This window comes from Aristolochia californica, unplaced genomic scaffold (assembly GCF_029961685.1).
Source record: "Aristolochia californica isolate CCGP_79_NKW_82.1479 unplaced genomic scaffold, dmAriCali1.0.hap1 SCAF_9, whole genome shotgun sequence".
Classification (NCBI taxonomy): domain Eukaryota; kingdom Viridiplantae; phylum Streptophyta; class Magnoliopsida; order Piperales; family Aristolochiaceae; genus Aristolochia; species Aristolochia californica.
This window is the reverse complement of record NW_027182290.1, coordinates 33,442,185-33,464,178: the sequence shown is the minus strand read 5'-3', so window position 1 is coordinate 33,464,178 and position 21,994 is coordinate 33,442,185. Positions and strand designations below refer to the sequence as shown.

Genomic DNA, 21,994 nt, shown 5'->3' with positions numbered 1-21,994 from the left:
TAAGAAAATGTTAATAAATGGATTTCTTAGAAAGATAATAAATGGGGACTCATGCACATTTGATACCACTAAATAAAAATTCCAAAAAATCTTTTTAAAATATATATTATTTAAAATTTATGTATTGAGCACTTAAATTTTTTAAAGATAAGAATGCTTGGGTGATGGATCAATTAATTATGAATTTAATTAACAATTAAATCAATTAAATTAATTAACTTTAGGTTAATAAATAATTATAAACTATATTAATCACTATTTTATTTACTTAGAAAATTAATTTAATTTAATAAATTAAAATTTTGATCAATTTATGAAAGTAATTTAGTAGATATTTTTATTAAATATTTATAATTTATATTATTTCAATAAATATTTATTGATCATTGTTTAGTGCTTGGTATAAAATTTAAAAGATCAAATACAACAAAATTTAAGCTGTGAATAAAATAAATTTAAATTTGAAATAATATATAACACAAATTTGGTTATATAAAAATTATGAACTAAATTACTATTATTTTATTTATTGATAAAAAATTATTTATATTAATAAAACTTAGTAAATTAAAAATTTATATTTAAATAATCTACTTCCTAATGGAAGGGGATTCCATGGGCATGGGGTATGGACGCTGAGCAAGGCGAGAGGGTTTAGAGAGAGGTAGAGGAGGAAGAAGGAGAGAGTGTGCATGGAGAAACGGAGCCAAGGTTTAATATAAATGGAGGCTTTTGACTTCATGAACTAATAACCCTATTGTAATGATCGTATCCCATACGAGTTGCCACTAAAACTTTCACCTGGAAAGACTAATCTTACTTGCAATTGCTTTCATAGTTGAAGTCTGGAAATGCTGTTTATTGTGAAAGAACCCTGTTGCTCATCGAGATCTTATACTGGAATGGTGCTCTTAAATTTTCTAGATCTATATGTAGGGTTTCTTTTTGTTTTAGGGACATCCCAGCTCCCATCGTTCACTAAACTTAATTTTCCGAAGAAAGTAAAATGGAAACTCCACTTGCACATAGTTGCACTTAAAAAATAGAAAATTTTACAGATTTTATATTCATGATGGTAAATCCAATAAAAAATCAAGGAAAGCTCTGATTGCGAACAAAAAGAAAAATAAATTCACCCACTGCTTACAAGGAAAAAGAAAAAGTAGTAATGTGTTCATGTCTACTCTAATATTGTCTACTGCGTATAAGAACCAAGGAACGGAACGTCGACAGAGCCGATCCACATAGTACCATTAATCTCATGGACTTCGCTTACGGAGACGATGCCGCCGGCCTGCTTGTCCCCGATCACCTCTAAAGGACGGCTTTGTTCATCAAATTTTATCCCCACCACTGTTCCATCTCCTGGAGTAACCATCGTGCCTTTAGCGACCGCGACCCAGAAGTCTCCTGCCGTATTCCTCCGTATGTTGTCTGGGTAGCCCGGCACGCATGCAAAGAATTCGTAGGATCCGAGTCGAGGACCTTCGAGCCAATACCTCATGATGCTCACAGTAGACGTCTGGCTTATGAGAAGGAAACTGTTGTTTTTGTTCATGGCCACTCCGTTGGGGAAGGGTAATCCTCTTAGAAGAACTTTCACTTCTTTCGTGATGGGATTGTAGGAAATTAACCTCCCTGTTCGATCACCGGTCGAAACAACCATACTATTGTCCCTGGAAGAAGAAGAAGAAGAAGAAGACGTTAAACAATGCAATTAGCTAATTAACTACAACTCCTGTTTAAAAGAAACAAACTAACTATACAACAGTAGTCAAGGAATTACTTTCTCTGGAAGACGGTGCTTGCGTCTGTGAAATAGACCATGCCAGTCTCTTGGTTGATGTCTACTCCGTCGACAAATCCAAGTGGGTTGCCTTCGACATTGACCACCTCTGGGGTCGCAACTCCGCCTTTGGGACCGACTACCAGAAGCCCGTGATAGGCATCGGCTATGTACAAATCACCGGTTGCTCTGTTAAACTGCAACCCCAGTGGCCTTCCACATTCTGCTTCTAATTCGGGGTCATCTGAGTTATCACAGATCTCTCTCCGCCTAAAGAATCAACGTTAATGAGTTTCTATCATATATATAAATAAAAAGATCAGACAGAAGAAAAAATATGATCAAACAAAATAAAAGAGAGTTATTTGTTACCTGTTTGGGGAAGGGACTGCAAATTCCTCCCATCTGTTAGCTGAGCCGTCCCACTTGAGAATGCGGCCGTCGGACACACCGGTGTAGGGTCCTCCTCCGGCATTATCGAACACAACGCTCTCCGGCCCAACTGCACCGGTGAAGTTCAGACGATGATAGCGCGCTTCTTGTGCGTGGGAGCGAGACAAGGTGGTGACGAAGAGGACAAAGAAGAACTGAAGGACAGGTTTAGAAGATGCTATCGCCATGGCTAATGAGAAGTGATGAAGAAACGAAGGAGTAAGATGGTTTTGAAGTAATAAGAAGCAGCTCTGCGGCAGTTATATAGGTGCGGTGCTCTGAAAATATTAATCCTAGTGGAAGAAGGACGAGTATAAGTTTGGAAAGTAACTTGGAAGTAAAATTATGAATTAGATCACGAGTCGGTCATTACTATCTAAATTTCTGATGCTGCACCCTCTGTTTAAGGAAGGGGCGGAAGATGTAAAAATTTCCTGTTCTTAGAAAGTCAGTCGGAACCTTCGTGGCGATGGGAAAATAGTAATTTCGCTCTTTGAAGTTTGACCAGTTTTGGGAGCCAACAAGCACAGCGAATGGGTTGCAAGGATTTCATTCGAACGGGCCAAGTGGTTTGATCCAGGGTTTCCATCTTGTTCAAATGGGCCAACCCGGAGTAGGGGTATTTTAGTAACAATAACATTTAAGGGGGCTAATTTTGGGAGCGACAGCAAGCGGACTTGTGAACTGTGCCGCTTCCTCCTAATTGCCCTCGTCGTCTCCGAGCCTGTTCCGGCGCCATCTCCGAACCCATGCTTTGCGACAGCTTTGGTGAAGATTCGAGCTCGACAGACTAGGTCGGTCAGTTTTTTTATCTTTTTATCATTTTTGATTTATTAAACTAAAGCCCCGTGGATGGGACTTTTAACTTATTAAGCTTTGCACCGTAGAGCCGTAGATGCTCTCCAGTGTGGTTGCTGAATTTGCCGCTTTCTGCCTTTGTTAGTTATTTTTATTTTCTAATCTACGTTTATGAATTCATTTTTTTCTTCTTCTCGAATTCAATATGTTAGTTATGCCAGTTTGAAAAAGATTCTAAATTAATGCTTGAAGACGGATCTATTATTCGTACTTCAGTTCTTAGCTGAGCAGCCATTCCCTATATCAAAGTCCCACATCTGTGTTAACTTCTCACTGATTTAACAGAATGGTTTCGTTTTATTTTGCTGTTTTATTTGTCCCAGACTTCGGAATTATTTTTATTGGAGAGCTGGGTAATTATACATAATTAATAGCAGAATAAGAGAAAAATTCTCTCATCTGCTTCTCATTTCTACGATCTTCTCCTTCCTGTTCGATTTTGTTTTACTTTTTTCTTTTCCTTCGGTCTCTCAAATTGTAAGCTCAATCCCTATTTCTCCGTTTCTGTTGGGTCTCCGTTTCTCATCTGGGTTGCCGACTTGCTTTGCGTTTGCAGAATTGCTTTGCAGCGGAATCTCGTCTCCGGGTTGTTGTCTTTCTTGCCAGCCGGGCAGACGGACGAGGCTTGGATTCGGTGTTTGCCGACTTGCTCTGCAGCGGAAGCTCATTTCTAGGTAGTCTTATATTCCACTATCTTTTTTTTTTTTTCCTTTCAGAAACTCTTTTCGGTTTGCCTCTTTTCAAATGGTTTTTCTTTTAATTTTTCTGAGAGAGTAATTTGAAAGGGTAATTTCATAGGTTAGTTTGTTTCTGTTGGTTGTAAGATTTCCAGTTGATGTTGCTCTGTTTCTTTATTCTTCTCGAATTATTTCCCTGAAACGATTTTTTATTGCTTTTCATGACTTATCTTCTATCTATTTGTTTTTTTCCCTGTTGTGGATCATAATAAAGGCTTTTGGGACTTTTTTTTTCTTTGGTTTTTCTTGAAGTTCTGTAACAGGGCTTTGTGACGTTCTTATTGAAGTTTATGTTCATTAAATGTTAATTTTTTTGGCAATTCTGCGTTACTTCTTGGCCAAACACTTAATAGGATATGGAGACTTTGTGCAGCTTGCTGTTTTTAACTGAAATTTATTCGTTAAAGCTTAGATTGGAAAAAGAGACCATGAACCGGTACAGCTATGAAAAAATGCTCATATTGTGCTCCCTGTGAAATCATCGATTCACCTCAAACTTATGTACACCTCTGTTTTCTATCAATTATGTTCTTCCCTTAACATAGTTTGGTGGCTATAGCCATCCCTCTGTGAAGGTCTTTCTATCATTGCAAAAATTGGTAGGTTTCTTTTATCTTGGGTTTTACTTTCTTCATTACTTAGATTTATCTTTCTTATCACCCGCCCATTGGACAGGCTTCCTTACTAGTGTACAAAACTGGCACTCCTTTACTAATTTAGATACTAAGCAAAAGGTGAATATTTTGCTTCCGACTTATGCAACGGTGTCATGCGGCTTTGAGGAGAGTCCACTTTTTCCAATTCATTAATGTTATTTACTTTCTTTTCTGTTGAGCTTTGAACTGAGCTGTATGGAGAGTATCACAACAAATGTCTCATGCAGATAACTCATGGCGACTAATGAGGATTCAGGCTCTTCTGTGAAAAAATCCAGTGAATCTGGCAATGATCTCCCGATCTTCAGCACTGAGAATTTACAAAGTAACTTAAAAGTTATCTACTACAGGTTTGTTTCTACCAGTCTACTGTTTATTATATAAATAAGATATATTCAAATCCTTTTAATTATTGCAAAGTGTGGAACTAAATGAAAACAAAAAGATTTATTTTCAACTTGTCATACATCGAGGACACTCTCAAGCTCTTCATTAGATGGTTTGCAAACTTCTGTTAAAGGAGAGGAAATGCTTAAATAATGGAAATAACAATGCACAGGGCTATAAATTTATTTAGGTTATAAACATCAAGAGAGTTTCTGGAAAGCCATTTCATCTTTTCTTTTTAGCTTCTTGAGGAACATTTGATTTGTAAACGGCTAGTCCCCTATCCAAAATTTCATTAATAATCTCATCAAGATTTTGGTCCATCTATTTCCTGTTTTAGATTATTCCTGTGTGTTAAAGTTGGGCTGGTTCCTCCCAAAATGATTATTGGAACTTTGAAATCTCTTCCTAACTTATAATCATAGGTTTTTCAAGCCTAAACAAATGTGAGACTATTCTCCCACTATGCAAAACTCGCTCTCAGACAACTAGTTGCGATGTGGAGCACATGTACAACTATGGATTGGACTTTTGTATCCACCAATGCTTAAATTGAGAACTTGGCTTTAGATATGGAGAGCAATACGTGGGCCACAAAGTACAAACCCAAGAGCTACATGGGCTTGGATTGGTTCTTATACCATGTTAAAGTTGAACATGACTAGTAACAATTAGGAGGTTTTTTCTCAACTAATAAGTATAGGATTTTTTAAAGTTTCTCTCACACAGAACATCTCTCACTCTTAGACAACTAGCCTGAGGTATGGAGCATATGTACAATGTTAGACTGGTAGAACTTTTTTATCCTCCAATACTCTTGAAAAATCAACCACTTCTGGAGGCACTAAGCCTCAGCCTTAAATTGAACCGATTGTTCTTGAGGAGCAAGAGAAGGAGAGTGGAGAAAAGGAAGAAAAACATCCATCACATGCTATTAAATATTCCTATCTGCTTTCCAAAACCTCTACGAAGTTTGTTCAATAGAACTATTTATTCCTTCTTTCCAAATATGGAAATATTCTTTAGAAGACATCATTAGCTACTGTTCCTTTGTGTTAGGAAGTAAGAAGAGACATTCCAGCACTCAAGCAGCTCCAAGGACATGTTATAGAGTCATCCATCCATTTAATACTACTTTGGGCCTCAACTCTTTATCACATACCACCCTTCCCAAGCTCCACCATAAGAAGACATTGGAAGACCATCATAACTTCCATGACAACCCACACCCTGTAATTGTGGAATAACCCACCCCCCGTAATTGTGGAATGGAAACCTCATCCACAAGGGTGGAGGAAGTTAAATTTTGACAGTTCATCTGTTGGAAAGTCAGGTCCAGCAGGCTTTGGGGGAAGCTTGAAAGATCACAATGGATTAATTCTCTTTCTCTACTCAGGTCCCCTTGGGGACAGTGATTGCACAGATGATCTATGGCATAAGAATAGCAGCACAGAACCAATCCTGATCCCCTCATCATAGAGGGGGGCTCAGCAAACGTAACCTCATGGGCAGCTGGGAAAGCTACACATCCATGAGGCTAGGCTACATGTTTGATGAAATTATAGATTTCTCCTCCACATGGCAGATTGAGTGGAGACATATACCAAGATCAGCAAATAGCCTTTCCTATTTTCTGGCTACAAAGGGAGTTTTCCAGGAACATCTAGTCATGGGACCTTCTTCCCTTTGTAATCTGAGATCTCCTGTCTCGTGTATCACGTATATCCTTCGCCATTTTTCAAGAAAGAGAAGGAGAGTGCTTGTGTGGTTTTGGATTGCGCCTTACAAGCATAAAGGCAAAATTGGCGAGAGAATACCTGTTGACATTCAATTTTTTTAATTTTTTTGGAACAAAATGGTGAATGATCCTTGCACTTACTGGACCCAATTGCTTCCTTTGATAGTAGTAAACAAAGTGCTTTCCTTTAACAAAAGGAAGGTACCAATCCCCTGCTTGAGCTTCCTTTTTTCCTGTGTTAAGAGTGGATCTGCTTCCATCTCAAATGACTAGCTACTTACGAGACCTGTAGGCCAACCTTTTACATTAACAGGCTCTCAAACCATTTTCAGAAGTGTGACTTTTTACTTATCCTAACACACTCCTTCCATGTCCAGGCCTGAGAAAAGAGAGAGATGGGCTAGCGATGTGGATTGTACAGATGGGGTACAGAACAAACAAGCTAATGGGCTTAGTTTCAAACTAGTTCTGATAACTTGATTGTATCCCAAAATGACGAACCACTTAGGAGGGCTATAACCTAAATTTATATATCAACAAGTTTCCATTGTGGTTGAATTTTGGCATAGGTTAAATTAGCAAGATAGTTGTTGTTGACATTCAATTTTTTGGAGCTATGGTAGCGTCTAATCCCCGCCTTGAGATTCCTTTTCTGTGCAATACAGAATGTTGCCAAAAGCTCCTACAGAAAACGTACAGATCTTCTCTGCCTTTAATGAATTCCCTCACACTTTCTCAAAAACGAAAAAAAATAAAAACCTGTTGATCTTCTCTTCCTTTAATGAATTTTCCCTCAAACTTCCTCAAAACAATAGAGAGAAAACCTATGAATATTCCCATGGGAAGCCCTGAAGGAAAAAGCTCCTTTATTCCAAAAGCATCAACCTTTCTTCCCAAGCCTTATATTTGAAGTGAAGATGGAGAGGTGGACAAACAAAGAGTATAACCTCTTGGGTGGATCCCAGAAAGCATGTGACCAATCAAAAGTAGGCATGAATAAACTGAAAATCAACTCATGTGCAAATTGAGACCAAATTCTGAGGGAGAGGGGCAGTGAGTAAAAGGTGGCCATCTGAATTCATCTCCAAAGCTGCACATACAGCAGTTTACGTTACATGGCAGTTGCTTGCCATGCAATAAGCACTTCTTGCAAGAAGAATGCTAGCATTTAGTTTTTACATGAGCTGTACACCACAGGAAGCCAGCACATTAGGGTAGGGAGTCATTCTCTCATGATTTTTGTGACATTTTGAGACTTGAGATGTCTGTCTCAAAAGCGATTGGTGCTAACTCTGGAATGCCAATGATTTATCAGATTAACCAGACAAGATCTAATGGCAAGATGGTCTGGATTGATGTGAGATGATGTGTTTGGTTAAAACCTGTTGGACTGAGAGGGTATCATAAAGTACTTTTAATAACAATAATTTTAATGTCTAAGAAAATGTGCAAAATCATTGAAAAGACAAGAAAAGTAAGGGAAAAATGAGGGAAGTCAGAGGTTGGAAGGTCCGTATGTTGGGGAATGTGTACAAACGCTGCAGCAGAAGTTACCATATTTGTATTGACAGCCCTAGGTTGTCCTTCCTATTAAAATGAGAAGGATGGACCTCTTGCCCCTCGGGGGCATAAGACTGTGTTCCTAACCTTGTCGTTTTTTATGGTCCTATTCAAGGTGGCCATCAACAGAAATAACTAGCTAATGTGTAGTGACAATTATTTTTAGTTTTTGCTTTAAATTGTTGTTGGTGTGTGTTACTTTTGATTATTTATATGCTTTAATATGATTTCCTGACTTCAGCCGGACTTTTTTATCAATCATTGGTGGAGTGGTTGCGGGAATTCTGGGACTTACTGGTTTCATGGCCTTTGTTGTCTATTTCCTTATTATGGCCATGACTTCCTTGGGACTTGCTGCGAAGGCAAAATTCTCCATCAATTCATATTTTGATTATTGGAACCGAATTGTGTTTGAAGGCTTTCTTGGTGGGCTCCTGGTATGACATCCAACTGTCATGGTGTTTTCTTAGCTTGCTCTCCATGGAGCTATTTTTATGATGCTTTTTGCCTCTGTAGTTTGTCATTTTCATTGTGCAGAATTACTAAAATGTATCATCATGTGGATATCCATGTCCTCTTAGTTGCTATTAGGAATTAGGATCATCATGGAGAGTTTCTATATTCTCATTTTAATTACATGAAAAATAAAATGAGCTTCCAAGTTTTGTCTGATGTCTCCTCCATTTCTACCAAAAACACAATTTTGAGGTTACTTTGTAGTCCTTTTGAGGTGCAACTTTAAAGACCCGACTATGCTTCACTTGCACTAAGATCTAAATAAACTTGCAATAATATACTTTCGAATGAGGACATTTAGTAGATCTTCAAGGGCATCTGCCATGTTATGCAAATGTGTTTCTTATATCTGAGAGATCCACTTTCTACTTTAGATGAGTTTCTTGATATTGTTTGAATATATGCAGAAAGTAGTGCTCTTTCCTTTTATTTGAAAGTTATTTATTTCACACAACTTGCCCTATTTTAGTTTTTGCTGACTGAAACTACTTGCATCTTTTTGTGGTGTTCTGCAGTCGTTCGTGCTGTTCTGGACGTATCCTTTTCGATTCTTTAAGCAACATAATTAGATTATACGAAATCCACCAGTAAAATAGTCCATTTTATTCATCACTTTATATTGACGTTAAGGAGGTCATTTATAATCAAAATTTTGGTTGGTTTCACCTTCCTGTCCTTTAACTGTCATGGAACAATATGCACTACTGTATTGCACTGAGTTGATTGTTTGAATTTGGATCCTTAACGTAAGACAGTTTCGCTTATGATATTGTGCACATCTTCTGAGGATGTCTCAAGGTTGTAAGAAGTGGGATTCACTTTGAATTCTCGGCCATGCATTTTCTTAAGGACTCAGACGGTTTGATACTGAAGATGGGAGTGATTACCTTTATCGTCATTTACAAAGTTTTTGGGGTTGATTCTCTCTTATATTTTCCTCATTTCTCTTTGTTTTATGAGGATCAAACTTCCTGAATCTTCACAATCACATCAGACGATTATTGAATCAGTTCTGAGTGGGATGGTACAAATCATTCCTTTCGTTTTAGATCTTTGCATCTTTATCACAGTTTTTTAACTCTTAATTCTCGTACCTCAATTACCACCTCAGTCACTCCCCCTGTTACAAGTAGTACTCATAAAACCCTTTTTTAACTATCTGATCACATTTTTCTGTGTCTATGATGGATTTAATGAAGTGATTAGTTTGCCAAGATTCAGTCCAAAAGATCAAACTATTAACCTTAAAAAATGCCAGCTTACTAATCTGGAGCACCATTTGTGAATCTTTACTAATTGTTTATGTATTGTTTAGAGAAATGGGTGGATCTAATGGTAAAGATTATATGATTATGATATCCGAAAAGTTGACAAGACCAAATTATCTCAATTGGGCTAGATAAGTGAGAATGTTCTTGAATGGCAGAAGTAGGATAAACTATATCTGAGACGATCCTCCAGTCCCAACAACTGATGATGATTGGAAACTGAAGATAACCAAGTTATGACTTAGATTGTCAACAATATTGATTAAACTTTGAGAATCAAGTGATGCATTGTGAAACTACAAAGGCTATGTGGGTTTTTTCGGAGTATTTGTATGCTCAAGAGAGCAACTTATCCGGAGTTTATAATTGTATACCAATTTTTTTGGTCTAAAAACGGGTAACAAAACAATTACATAATAATACAGTGCATTTGTGGAACTGTGATAGGAAATTAATTTGTATCATCCATTCACTATGGATGAATAGGAATTAAGGAAACAACAGAACCAACTATTGGTGGCAAAGTTTCTTGATGGTCTAGGTGGTGAGTTTGGTATCATTAAGGTACAAATCCTAGCTTCAGAAGAGGTACCTTCGTTACCTACTACTTTTAATATAATTGTGAGGCATAAACAACTTTGGTATCCAAAAAAGAAAAAAAAGGGAGTAAGTTGACTGATGTTGTTGTACTTAATACTTTGGGCCCTAGTCCTAGTCTGACAAACTCATCTCAAGGCCGAACAGATTCTGGGAGAGGTAGAAGTAGAGATAGTTCAGGCGAAGGTGATGGTAATTCCGAGAGGAAGTGTGTTCATTGTGGACGAAATAACCATTACTCTGATAGGTGCTGGATAAAATTTGGAAAGCTTTCCCAGGCAAACTCTATTGGTCATGAGACCATGGAACAACATCAAAGATTGTTGCTCTTGTCCCTTCAGTGGAAGTTGATGTGGTACAACATCTGTTTCAACAACAACAACAGATTATGCAGCATCTCGTTCAATTATTATTTGGTTCATCTTTGACATCCATGGTTCATGCTTCTACTCCTACTGCTATCTTCATGTGTCCTCTTCTCCTACCTGGGTCATTGATTCTAGAGCTATTACTCACATGTCAGGTATGTTATCCTTGTTTTCTAACATGAAAGTGTCATTACATATAAAATAAGTAAAATCTATTTTCTTTGTTCAGGGTGTTGGTACTGTTATCCTTGTATCCTTCTTGTCTCCTCAGTCCGCTTTACTAGTTCATAAATTTTTCTTAAATCTGCACACATTGTTAACCAATTAATTAAGTCTATGAATTATTTTTTGACGTTTTATCCTACTCATTGCCAATTTTAGGACCTCGTGACGAAGAGCACGATTGACTCCACACATATTACTTTTATTATTTGGAGAGTCACCTGCCAAATAATACACTACACGTACTTCATACATCTATTACCTTATTGTATGTGGCATATGCAAATAGGTCATCCTTCATTGGTAAAATTGATTCAAGTCTTTCCATAATTTCCTTCCGGTCCTACTTTTCAATGCGAGTCGTATTAGTTGGGTAAGCATCACTGAAACTCCTTTCCAACCTCACATCATAAGACAAGTCAACTATTTGAGGTTATTCATTTAGACGTTAACAAGTCTGTTTGGTTGTAGGTACTTTATTTCATTTATTGATGATTTCAGTAGGTGTATGTGGGTTTACTTACTTTGGGAGAAGTCCGAAGCTTTTGATGTATTTAAACTTTTTTACAATGAAATAAAGAATCCGTTTTTAGCCTCTATTCATATTCTGTGTACTGACTATGTTCTTGAATTTAAAAATTATAAGTTTGTTAGTTTTTGTCAAAATTAAGGGATCATTTATCAAACCTCTTGTGTGTCTACTCTGCAACAAAATGGAGTCGCAGAGTGTAAAAATCGTCATCTACTAGAAGAAACTCGCATTATAATGTTGCATATGAAGGTTCCAAAACACTATTGAGGTGATGTAATGCTTATTGCATGCTACTTGATCAATAGGATGCTTTCATCTATCCTTGACGGTAAAATTCTCATTCAAATTATGTTGCATTCAACTCCATTGTTGTTAGTTGTGTCTTTGGATGTGTTTGCTTCACTTGTTATGGGATCATCCAAAGTTATCTCCTTGTGTAGTTAAGTGTCTTTCTATGGTACTATCGTACACAAAAGGGATTCAAATATTTTGTTCACCTACTTGAAAACATTTGTATCCGCAGATGTCATATTGAGGATACTTTTTTTTTTTAGTCTACTACTTCCTTTGATGTGCCATCTTCTTTTCCAGTTCATTAGTTAGTTATTTCCTTGCTGGTTGATGATTGTCTTAGACCTATGCAAAACCATTGTTGAGAAACCGTTGCAGGTATATCAGTGTTGACATGTGAATCCTTCTCAGCTCACGACTTCCTCTCTCATATTTGACCATGATTGGTCTCCGTCTAAGGATCCTAAGATAAGTGATCTAAACCTACCCATTGTTTTAAGGAAAGGATTTTAGAAAGGTACGTGTCATCCGTTATCTCATTTTGTGTCATATAATATTTGTCTGACAACTACATAAATTTTGCATTGTATATTTCTGCTTGCACTTTTCATTCTTTATTGTAGAATGCTATGTCATCTCCACAATGTAAGCAAGCCATGGATGCTGAGATGGCTGCTCTGTTAGAGCGAGGAACCTAGCAGTTATGTGAGTTACCTCCAAGTGTTACAATGGTTAGCTATAGATGGGTGTATACAGTTAAATACAAAGTTGATGTCACAGTTGAAAGGTATAACTCATCGGATGGCCAATGGATACACACAAACTTATGGTATAGATGTTTTAGAAACCTTTTCTCCAATTGCTCGACCGTCTTCGGTATGCATTATGGTATCTATTGTTGTTACTCAGGGTTGATCTTTATGCCAGTTAGACTTAACGAATGTCTTTTTCAATGGTAACTTTGAAGAAGAAGTTTACATGGAGCAACTTCTCGGGTATGTTGCTTAGGGGGAGATGCACTAGGTATGTTGACTGAAAAAAAAAAAAAAAAAAAAAACAATCTATGGCCTAAAACACAGTTTTCGTGCTTGGTTGAAAATTTTAACCAAATATTGTTGTCTATGGATTTTTCTAGGAGCCACTGCGATCATTCACTATTTGTCATGAAAAGGCCTTTGAGGATCATAGTTTTACTTGTATATGTGGATAATATTGTACTGTCTGGTAGTGATACCCCTGGAATTGAAGATGTTGAAAAGCTACTTGTTACTTATTTTCAAGCTAAAGACTTGGGGCATTGAAAGATTTCTTGGGTGTCAAAGTTGCAAGAAGTAAAGAAGGATTGGTGTTATCTCAAAGAAAGTATATAACCGATATGTTACATGAGTTTGGATTATTGGAGGCTAAGCTGGTAGATATTCCGATAGAATTTGGACTCAATTTGCATGATGACCAAAATGTATAATTTAATGATAAAACATTGTAGAATATATTGGTTGGAAAACTTATATATGCCACAATTTCATGCCCAAATTTATCTTTTGCAGTGAGTGTAGTAAACCCATTTATGGAACACCCACAAAAGATTCATCTCAAAGAAGTTTAGAGGATTTTGAGATTCTTCCGGGGTTTTTTTCTTTAAAAATAATGGTCATTTAAAAATTGAGGTTTTCTTTGATGCAGACTATGTTGGGTCAAAGCTAGACGAAAAAATAACTATAGGCTATCATGTCTTTCTGGGTGGCAACTTAATCAGTTAGAAGAGTAAGAAGCAGAATGTGGTAGCTAAATCTTTGTGAGTGTACTATTGTAAATCTTAAAAAATCCATTTGTGGGTCCAACTTGTATGTGCCGTTTGTTGTTATAAATCTTTGTGAGGGTATACTATTGTAAATTAGGTTTTTGTAATCAATTGAGTTGTTGAGTAAATCCCTATGTGGCAGCATTATAATTGGTCTTTATGGTTATCTGTAAATGTTATTTGGCAATGCAAAACATAGTGAATGAAAATACTTTGGGAGTAGATTACTAATCTGCATACTAAGTCATCGAATGTGAAATCTACATTCTAGATTCCGCGGCGGCATAGTAGATGAATGACTATGGACTAAAAACTTGACCCAAACGGACTTTGACTTTGGGGTCACCGTTGACGCCGAGTCAAATAAGAAGATTATAAAATTAGGTAACTTATGATTATCAATTTGTGATTCTAATTGTTTGAATACAAGTCAAAGAACGACTATTCAAAAACTTTTGAATCGTTTGAGAGCACTGGGATCTGGAGGTTATTTGTGAAATGGAGGTGGAGAGAATTAAAGCTGATAAAAAACTAAACCAAACTGTTCATAGAAAAGAAATCTCCTTTGATCCCATAAGCTGCTGCCGTGCCATCAAACTGAATCTGTTTTCTTCACATTATGGAACAGGTATCATCGTATTTTGCGGGGTAATCTGAAACTGATAATTGTATGTTTGCTGGGTGGCTCCAGTTCGCAGGGTATGTCCATGGCGCCGGCAAAGCTACTATTTCAGCGGTGCTGGCCACTTTTTTCTCCTCTTTCTTCTCCTCTATCACTGAAACGCTCACCAGTTCTGCAAAACACATCTTTTTCCGCACTAATCTCGTCAATCCGACCACATCGACTTCCTCGCCTATGACGACCATTTGGTCTTTGTCTTTCCCTTCTATTCCTACAGATATAACCCCTGCAAAACCCACGCTGGAAGTTAGAGTCGAAGCCGATTTGTTAAACGCATGGTAAAGAAGAAACTCAACACTGACATAAAGGGGTTTTGAGGTGGCTTTTGATAAATTTTCCTTCCCAAGAACTGTGTTTACCTGGTACACCTACAGCGATCTTCATAGCCTTTGATCTCTCCTTCGTGTCAGTCATCTGAGCTCTGATCACCATCTTTTGCTGTAAGAAATCAAAGCATTTAGTCAGATGAGTTGAATTCGTGCAATATCTTATCAAGTTCTAATCCACCACTTTTAAACTGAATGCACCAACCAGAACTTATGGACATACCTTCATGGTGAGAGCTGTCAGAGGTAAATTCTGATGTATTGGGGCCTCTGAAACTTTGCTCTCTGCTGACCTCCGTAATCGCCTTGGAAGGAAGTGCTTGTATTTACCTCTATTTATACACCACCACCCGATCCGCTTCCACGAGCAAAAGGGTGAACGAGTTGCGACAAGAAGTGAGCAGGTGCGAGGAAACCTAACTAGGTTCCCTGAGACGCGTCGGGGTGTTTGCTACGTGGACGCAGATGATGACGCAAGCAGTCCTTTTGTCTTCGTCGTCACCAGTGCATGAATCTTCAGCTCGGACTAGAGAGTGGTTGATTCCGATTCCGCGTGGAATTGCAAAAGTGCTGAACTGGTAAAACATTGATTTTCCTGCCGGAGCGGGAGGACTTTTACTCCGTGACGACCCGGTGGAGCCTCCCTTCCGTATACCAGTACATCATTTTCCCATCTTTTGACTACCAGCTTTATCTAGATCGGGTTATATAACACAGTCAAAAGCTTTAGCCAGACTGACTCGAAATGCTAATTACTTTTTCCTGCCGTTTACATGGCCTGGGGCCGAGATAGAACACATTGGGGCGAAAGTTTGGATTTGCAGGAATGTACCGACTATTAGGAACTTGTGTTTCTTGATTTAAACCCAAAAGAGGTTAAAATGAAGTCTTCATTCTTAGAATGCTTGGATTCTAGATAACGCTCCCTTCCACGATTCCTATGGCGCCACCAGTAAAAGCAAAAGAGGTCAGGAAACATCAAAAATTTTCTTAACCAAACAAAAAGTTCCTTTACTATAATGTGGTTCTGAAAGATCCAGGAGTAGGAAGTACAGAGTATAAGCAAGTTCAGAGCTCCCCACGGCACAGCCACTGTCTTTCCGGATAGGGACTGGTTAGGGTCAGAGCTCTCCATGGCCACTTATAATTTCAATCGAAAGAGGGAGAGTACCTTTTCATCTGTCCTTTCAAAGAACGAGAGTGATGAGCAGCCACTCTCATCACAACTACAGAGGATGTGGATGGAAGAGTACCCTCCCATCCCCATCTTTCTGCGAGCGGAGCAACGCTGGGGCTTGTTCCCCCTTCTTCTTCTCTTTATCTTTAACTAGGCCAGAGGGGCGGCTCATCCATTGGCCGGTCATCCTCTCTACGTTTCCAAGCCATCGAGACTTTTGTCTTCTTTCTGAAAAAAAAAAAAAAAAAAAAAGGAAAAAATCTCTAAGACTAATTTGTATCTCTGTTTCTTGTTTGAGCTTCTTCATTAAAAAGGTAAAATCTTCTCTTCTTTCGACATTTTTGTGGGAAAGATCTTCTTTTGTTAGTTAAAAATAACTAGTTTTACAAAAAGAAAAAGATGGGATTTCGTGAAGGTGGAAATGTAGGAATTTGCAACCAAATAAAAGGGATTTGTGACTTTGCCAAGAAATAACTCTATTTGCAACAACGGTGAAAATATAAGGTATTTTGCTGGATGCATGAAGTAATTCAAGATCCCATATTTTGCTTAGTTTTCTCACTTCTTTCCGTCTTCTTCTCCTACATCGACTTCCTCGCCAATTACGATTATTTGAACTCCGTCTTTCCCTTGTATTGCAACCGATATAACCCCTGTAAAACCCACACTGGCTGTTAGAAGAGAATTTGCTAATCGGGTGGTAAAGAAGAAACTCAGTACTGACTTCAGGAGTTTTGGGGAGCCAGGGAGGCTTCGGGTTAATGGGTGAATCAATTCGATGGGTACTTTTCCTTTCCCAAGAATTGTGTTTACCTGGTACACCTACAGCTATCTTCTAGATATTTGATCTGCTCTTCAGGTCATTTATCTGAGCTCTGATCACCAGTTTTTGCAGTAAGCAATCAAACCATGAGTTGAGTTCTCGTAATCTTTTTTTACCAAGATCCAATGATAGACATACCTTCATGGAGAGCTGTCCAGGCTTCTGAAGTTCTGCTTTCTAATGCCCCTCGAGGTCGTGTCAAAAGTTTTTGTATTTACCTCTATTTATCCACCCACGGAAGCTTCCGCCGACAAGAAAATCAGCAGATGCCAAGAAACTTAACCGGGTCCATCCCCTGCGACGCGTCACTGTGTTGCTTGCTGCAAAAGAAAGATCCATTCGTACTTATACATACTTGTAGTCGTCGTCGTCGTGACTCATGACAATAAAGCCAGAAACATTTTCCGTTTTTTCTGCATCTAGTAAAAGTCTAAGTCGCAGAGGTTGATTCTGCTTCCGCGTGGACTTCACGTTCTTTCTCAAAGATGAAAGAATGTGTCAAATCTATCGATGGGCGAGTCCAGTTTCCAATTCTAAGACGCAACAGTTAGGATGTTGTCACATATGTGCCTTGAATTTCTTGGTCAGGAAGGAACCTTCCAGATTCTTTTGTTGTGATGAAGGAAGCTTCATTGTGATTGTTACATGGGCAGTGGAACCGAGTCAAAAATAAATAAATTCTTAAGAAATTAAAATTGAATTTGACAGAGCTAAATTCAAAGAAGCAAATGTTGAATTTTAAAATAGCTGCTGGCTTGGATCAGGTGTTAAAATGAAATAAAATTTGGGAATTTTACCAAAATACTATTTTTAAACAACTTATTTATGAAAATAACGAAGACCATAAATTATTTACAAAACTACCGAACTTTGACCGGTCCACTGTATATGTGGACAGTCAAAGGCGACACGTAAGCTTTGACTGCTTACGTGTCACCCCATCATCAAAGCGAAAACTCAGAGTCTGCCACGTCATCATTATGGACACATCATCTGCCACGTAACTTACCATATCATTTTTATTGTTTTCTTTTTGCCATGTCATCAATGGCCACGTAAACATGTGCCACGTCAGCCTCGCATATGTTTTTAATTCTCTCTTCCACGATTTTCTCCTCGCCTCTCGTCTCGGCTGCTCTCCTCTCGTCGCTCGCCTTCTGCCGCCTCCCCTGTTGCCGCTCATCTCCCCTGTTGCCGCTCGCCTCCCCTGTTGCCGCCGCTCGCCTGCGGCCGCTGCTCTGCCTCGGCCTCGTCCCCGCTGCCGCCGCTCACCTCCCCTGTTGCCGCTCGCCTCCCCTGTTGCCGCCGCTCGCCTGCGGCCGCTGCTCTGCCTCGGCCTCGTCCCCGCTGCCGCCGCTCACCTCCCCTGTTGCCGCTCGCCTCCCCTGTTGCCGCCGCTCGCCTGCGGTCGCTGCTCTGCCTCGGCCTCGTCCCCGCTGCCGCTGCTCTGCCTCGGCCTCGACCTCGCCCCTGTTGCCGCCACTCGGCCTCGCCCTCGACGCCCTCCGCTCAAGCACTCTTTCTTCGTATCGCTCGTTCTTTTTCTCCGTTCCCCTCTGTTCATCCTCTCGCCGCCGACGTTCTTTCTCTCTGTTCCCCTCCCCTTTGTTCGTCCTCTCGCCGGCCCTTCTCTCGAAACAGGGTGATTTTTTAAGGTTTTTGTTAATCGAATAGAATTATTGTATTTAATTATAATGTTAATTTGAATTTAGGTGTTTAATTACTGTATTGATTTTTATGTGATTTACTGTTTAATTTCTGATTTTATGTTAATAAAATTTTTGCCAAATTAAAATTATTGTAAAGTTTTGTAAGATTTTTAATTAAATAATATATTTTTTAATAATTTATTATTTTGTAAATAAGGTGATAAAAAGTATACAAATAAATTATATTTTTAAACACTAAAACAACTTTTTTGTATATTTTTTTAATTTATAAATATTTTAAATGGATAATATATGGGTAAGATTTAAGAGTAAATTTTTTTCTATTTATAAATATTTTAAATAGATAATATATGGGTAAGACTTAAAAATAAAATAAAAATTATTTATAAATATTTTAAATCTATAGTAAATGGGTAAGAGTTAGATTATTTTTATTTATAAATATTTAAAATTTTTAAATATTATTTTATTAATAAGGTGATAAAAATATACAAATAAATTATATTTTTAAACTCTAAAATAGTTTTTTTGTATATTTTTTTAAAATTTTAAATATTTTAAATCGATAATATATGGGTAAGGCTTAAGAGTAAGATTTTTTAAATTTATAAATATTTAAAATTTGAAAATATTATTATTTCGTAAATAAGGTGATAAAAATATACAAATAAATTGTATTTTTAAACTCTAAAATATTTTTTTTTGTATTTTTTTAATTTATAAATATTTTAAATCTAATTTATTTACTTATTTTATTTTATTTTGTAAAATATGAAGAAATAAAAAGTGTAACGATAATTTTTTTAATTAATAAATATTTTAATTGATATTAAATGGTGTTAAATAAGTAAGAGTTAATTTTTTAATTATTTATTAAATTTTTTAAAATAATTTTTTATTTTAGATATAAGCTAATAAAAAGTGTATGTGATTTTTTATTTTTTTTTAAATTTATTCAAAATTTTATCATATAATGACGTGGCAAATGACGTGTCAATAATAATGACGTGGCAGTCTATGTGTTCATCTACAGCATCACTCTGATGATGGAGCGACACGTAAGTAGTCAAAGCTTACGTGTCACCTTTGACTGTCCACATATACAGTGGACCGGTCAAAGTTCGGTAGTTTTGTAAATAATTTGTGGTCTTCGTTATTTTCATAAATAAGTTGTTTAAAAACGGTATTTTGGTAAAATTCCCATAAAATTTTACCAGAAAAATACTTGACATAAAGAAGTTTTTAGGGAACGTCGTCTAATCACATGAACCATGACAGTACATACTCTGGGAAAATTCTGATACTAGTGCTAAAACGAGAAAGAACCAGTAAATGAACAAAAGGCAGGCCACCCGCATCACTCTCTAACCCTCTCACATGGATTGTACATAAGCTTGGGTTCTCACCGTAAACTGTCTCGGGGTTTCATCCACTTTTCGAGGTTGGCTTCACGTCTGCAACAGTGAGTAGGACTGTGTTTCCCACATTCTTTCTCATCAGTTTTACAAGGCTGATGATGTCTACGTTTTCACCGACCACCACCACCATCTCTTTGTCCTTCCCTTCGATTGCCACTGCGTCCACCCCTGCGGAGAAGTTTTATCAGTAAATTACACTCGACGATGAAATCAAACATTTAAATTCTTTACTATGGATGTCTCGTCTGCGATGAGAAGGTGGACTGAATCTTATCCCAATATTTTCGAAGATCATGTGGTCCAGAGTAACGAGAAATTTTCCAAACTCAAATCACATATCAGCATTTGAAAGTTTATAAAATAGATGTCTTGGTGTTTGGATATATAAAACAGAAACTTTCAGAGATTTGATTAGAGTAAAAAGAAAAATTCTGATCCAGGTTACAATGATGTATTCGAAGGATAAGAACAAGTGGTATCAATGGAGGACTTCTCCAAAAGAGTCTGAAGTGAAGGGTACTACAACAATCGGGACAAGTGACTTCTCCAATCACTTGGGTAAACCACCGTATCAGGTTATCATCTTCGCTGTGGATTGCTCATTGCCCCACAGATGGGACAAGATATATTTTCTTAGGAGGCAAACGAGGAAACGGAAGAGAGAGAGACAGAGAGAGAGAGAGAGAGAGAGAGAGAGAGAGAGAGAGAGAGAGAGAGAGAGTGCAGGGAAAGCCGCTAAGAAGAAGAGAAGATGGGACAAGTAAGATCGCAATCAGAGAAGAAGGGCATTAGATGCCTAGAGCAATGCTCTACGGAGGGTTTACTAGATTTATATCCCTATGGCTGAGACCATCGATGTAATCTTAAACTGAAGCTGCAGCATCGCGACGTCTCAACACTTGTACTGGAAGAGGAAAATAGAAGGCAATAACCGCGAATGCAAGTAGAGCAATTTGGCATGCATACCTTCTGCTCCTGCCGCAACTTTCCTAGCCTTGGCCCGGCATTTTTCGCAGTTCATCTGCACCGTCATGACTATCTTTTTCTGTAAAATCAAGAAGCGAATTCAACACGAATAGAAGCTTAGATTAACCTAGTAATCTTTCGCAATTGAATTCACTACACAAAGAAAGAAAGCATGAAAAAGAGATACCTTCATCTTCCGAGCCTTGAGCAGTAGCAGCAGATCAGGAGGATTCTTCCCAATCTCTAGATATGCATGCCTATTAACCTTGTAGAAAATATATACAGCATCGCCGCTGTTTCTTGATGTTCTCTTGCTTGTGCCCTGGGCCCGCCCCCTGCGACGACCTTGACTTGAGCCCTGGGCCCGACCCCCGGCGAAGACGACTTTGATCAAGGCGACTCGAGGAGATGTTAACAAGGCAAGAAAATGGTGGGACGATTTCACACGCTGGAATTTTTTTAAAGACCTCGGACCTGAAATTTCCACGGTGGGACGATTTCAAAGTTGAGTGGCTGTAATTTGTTTATTTTGGACAAATTGGATGGCAACGACTCTTTGACAATCCTCATCCGCCAAACGCCCCACCTGCTCCCATACTTGAGATTCAAGACACCGACACGTGACTCGTGGGATAGCATATATGTCAAATAAGTTGTATATAAAATTATATATATTTTTTACATAAAATTGAGTACGACCTAAACATAAAATTGGGTATAACCTCTGTATATTAATCTTAACATAAAATTATTTATACACTCTACAAAATATTTGGCCCATAAAGTGAAGGGTAATTTTATTATTTTTAAGACTACAAGCGTAAATAAAGATTTTTTATTTATATTCTAAAGGAGAATAACCTATTAAAATATTTACTTAAAATTAATTTGGTTATATTTTAATTCATATTATACATTTTTTTATATTTTATATACCTAATTAATAATCGGGCACAGACACCCATTCGGCTTAATAATCGGGTAAAGACCCGACACGGCAGTGCGATGGTGTTGTAGGAAAAAATTTCAAGCTCAACTTTTTTATTTTTCCGCAGATGCCCTAGGTTTGGAAAATTTTAAAAATTTCCATTTTCTTTGGTTTTTGCGACAAAATTTTTGTTGTTAGAGGAAGAAATCGGAAATGGGCCATTTATGCTTGCTCGTGAACTCGCTGGTCGCTGCT

The 21,994-nt window shown here is 37.8% G+C and overlaps 4 protein-coding genes across 9 annotated transcripts; 1 reads left to right on the top strand and 3 right to left on the bottom strand.

Moving 5' to 3' along the window:
• Positions 1-1,195: 1,195 nt before the first annotated feature.
• LOC137940819 (protein STRICTOSIDINE SYNTHASE-LIKE 10-like) lies at positions 1,196-2,406 on the bottom strand. Its single transcript, XM_068785943.1, has 3 exons — positions 2,159-2,406; positions 1,787-2,056; positions 1,196-1,676 (listed from the first exon to the last, which is right to left on the bottom strand). Exons 1-3 carry the CDS (start codon positions 2,404-2,406, stop codon positions 1,196-1,198), a joined length of 999 nt encoding a protein of 332 aa, XP_068642044.1.
• Positions 2,407-2,903: 497 nt separating this feature from the next.
• LOC137941564 (uncharacterized) lies at positions 2,904-9,866 on the top strand. Of its 6 annotated transcripts, XM_068787029.1 has the most exons (7): positions 2,904-3,012; positions 3,633-3,750; positions 4,489-4,547; positions 4,697-4,819; positions 8,396-8,591; positions 9,186-9,205; positions 9,426-9,866. In XM_068787029.1, exons 4-7 carry the CDS (start codon positions 4,704-4,706, stop codon positions 9,454-9,456), a joined length of 363 nt encoding a protein of 120 aa, XP_068643130.1. In that variant the 5' UTR covers positions 2,904-3,012; positions 3,633-3,750; positions 4,489-4,547; positions 4,697-4,703; the 3' UTR covers positions 9,457-9,866. The 6 variants fall into 6 exon arrangements, with proteins under 6 accessions (XP_068643130.1, XP_068643127.1, XP_068643128.1 ...); XM_068787026.1 differs by lacking the exon at positions 4,489-4,547; XM_068787027.1 differs by lacking the exon at positions 4,489-4,547 and having other exon boundaries at positions 2,904-3,016.
• A 4,306-nt stretch (positions 9,867-14,172) lies between these two features.
• On the bottom strand, positions 14,173-15,050 carry LOC137942221 (heavy metal-associated isoprenylated plant protein 46-like). Its single transcript, XM_068787925.1, has 3 exons — positions 14,981-15,050; positions 14,791-14,869; positions 14,173-14,657 (listed from the first exon to the last, which is right to left on the bottom strand). The coding sequence occupies exons 1-3, from the start codon at positions 14,984-14,986 to the stop codon at positions 14,362-14,364; spliced, it is 381 nt and encodes a 126-aa protein (XP_068644026.1). The 5' UTR covers positions 14,987-15,050; the 3' UTR covers positions 14,173-14,361.
• A 4,602-nt stretch (positions 15,051-19,652) lies between these two features.
• LOC137940033 (heavy metal-associated isoprenylated plant protein 47-like) lies at positions 19,653-21,041 on the bottom strand. The gene is made up of 3 exons (XM_068784934.1): positions 20,999-21,041; positions 20,812-20,890; positions 19,653-20,013 (listed from the first exon to the last, which is right to left on the bottom strand). The coding sequence occupies exons 1-3, from the start codon at positions 21,002-21,004 to the stop codon at positions 19,853-19,855; spliced, it is 246 nt and encodes an 81-aa protein (XP_068641035.1). The 5' UTR covers positions 21,005-21,041; the 3' UTR covers positions 19,653-19,852.
• Between the last annotated feature and the right edge of the window lie 953 nt (positions 21,042-21,994).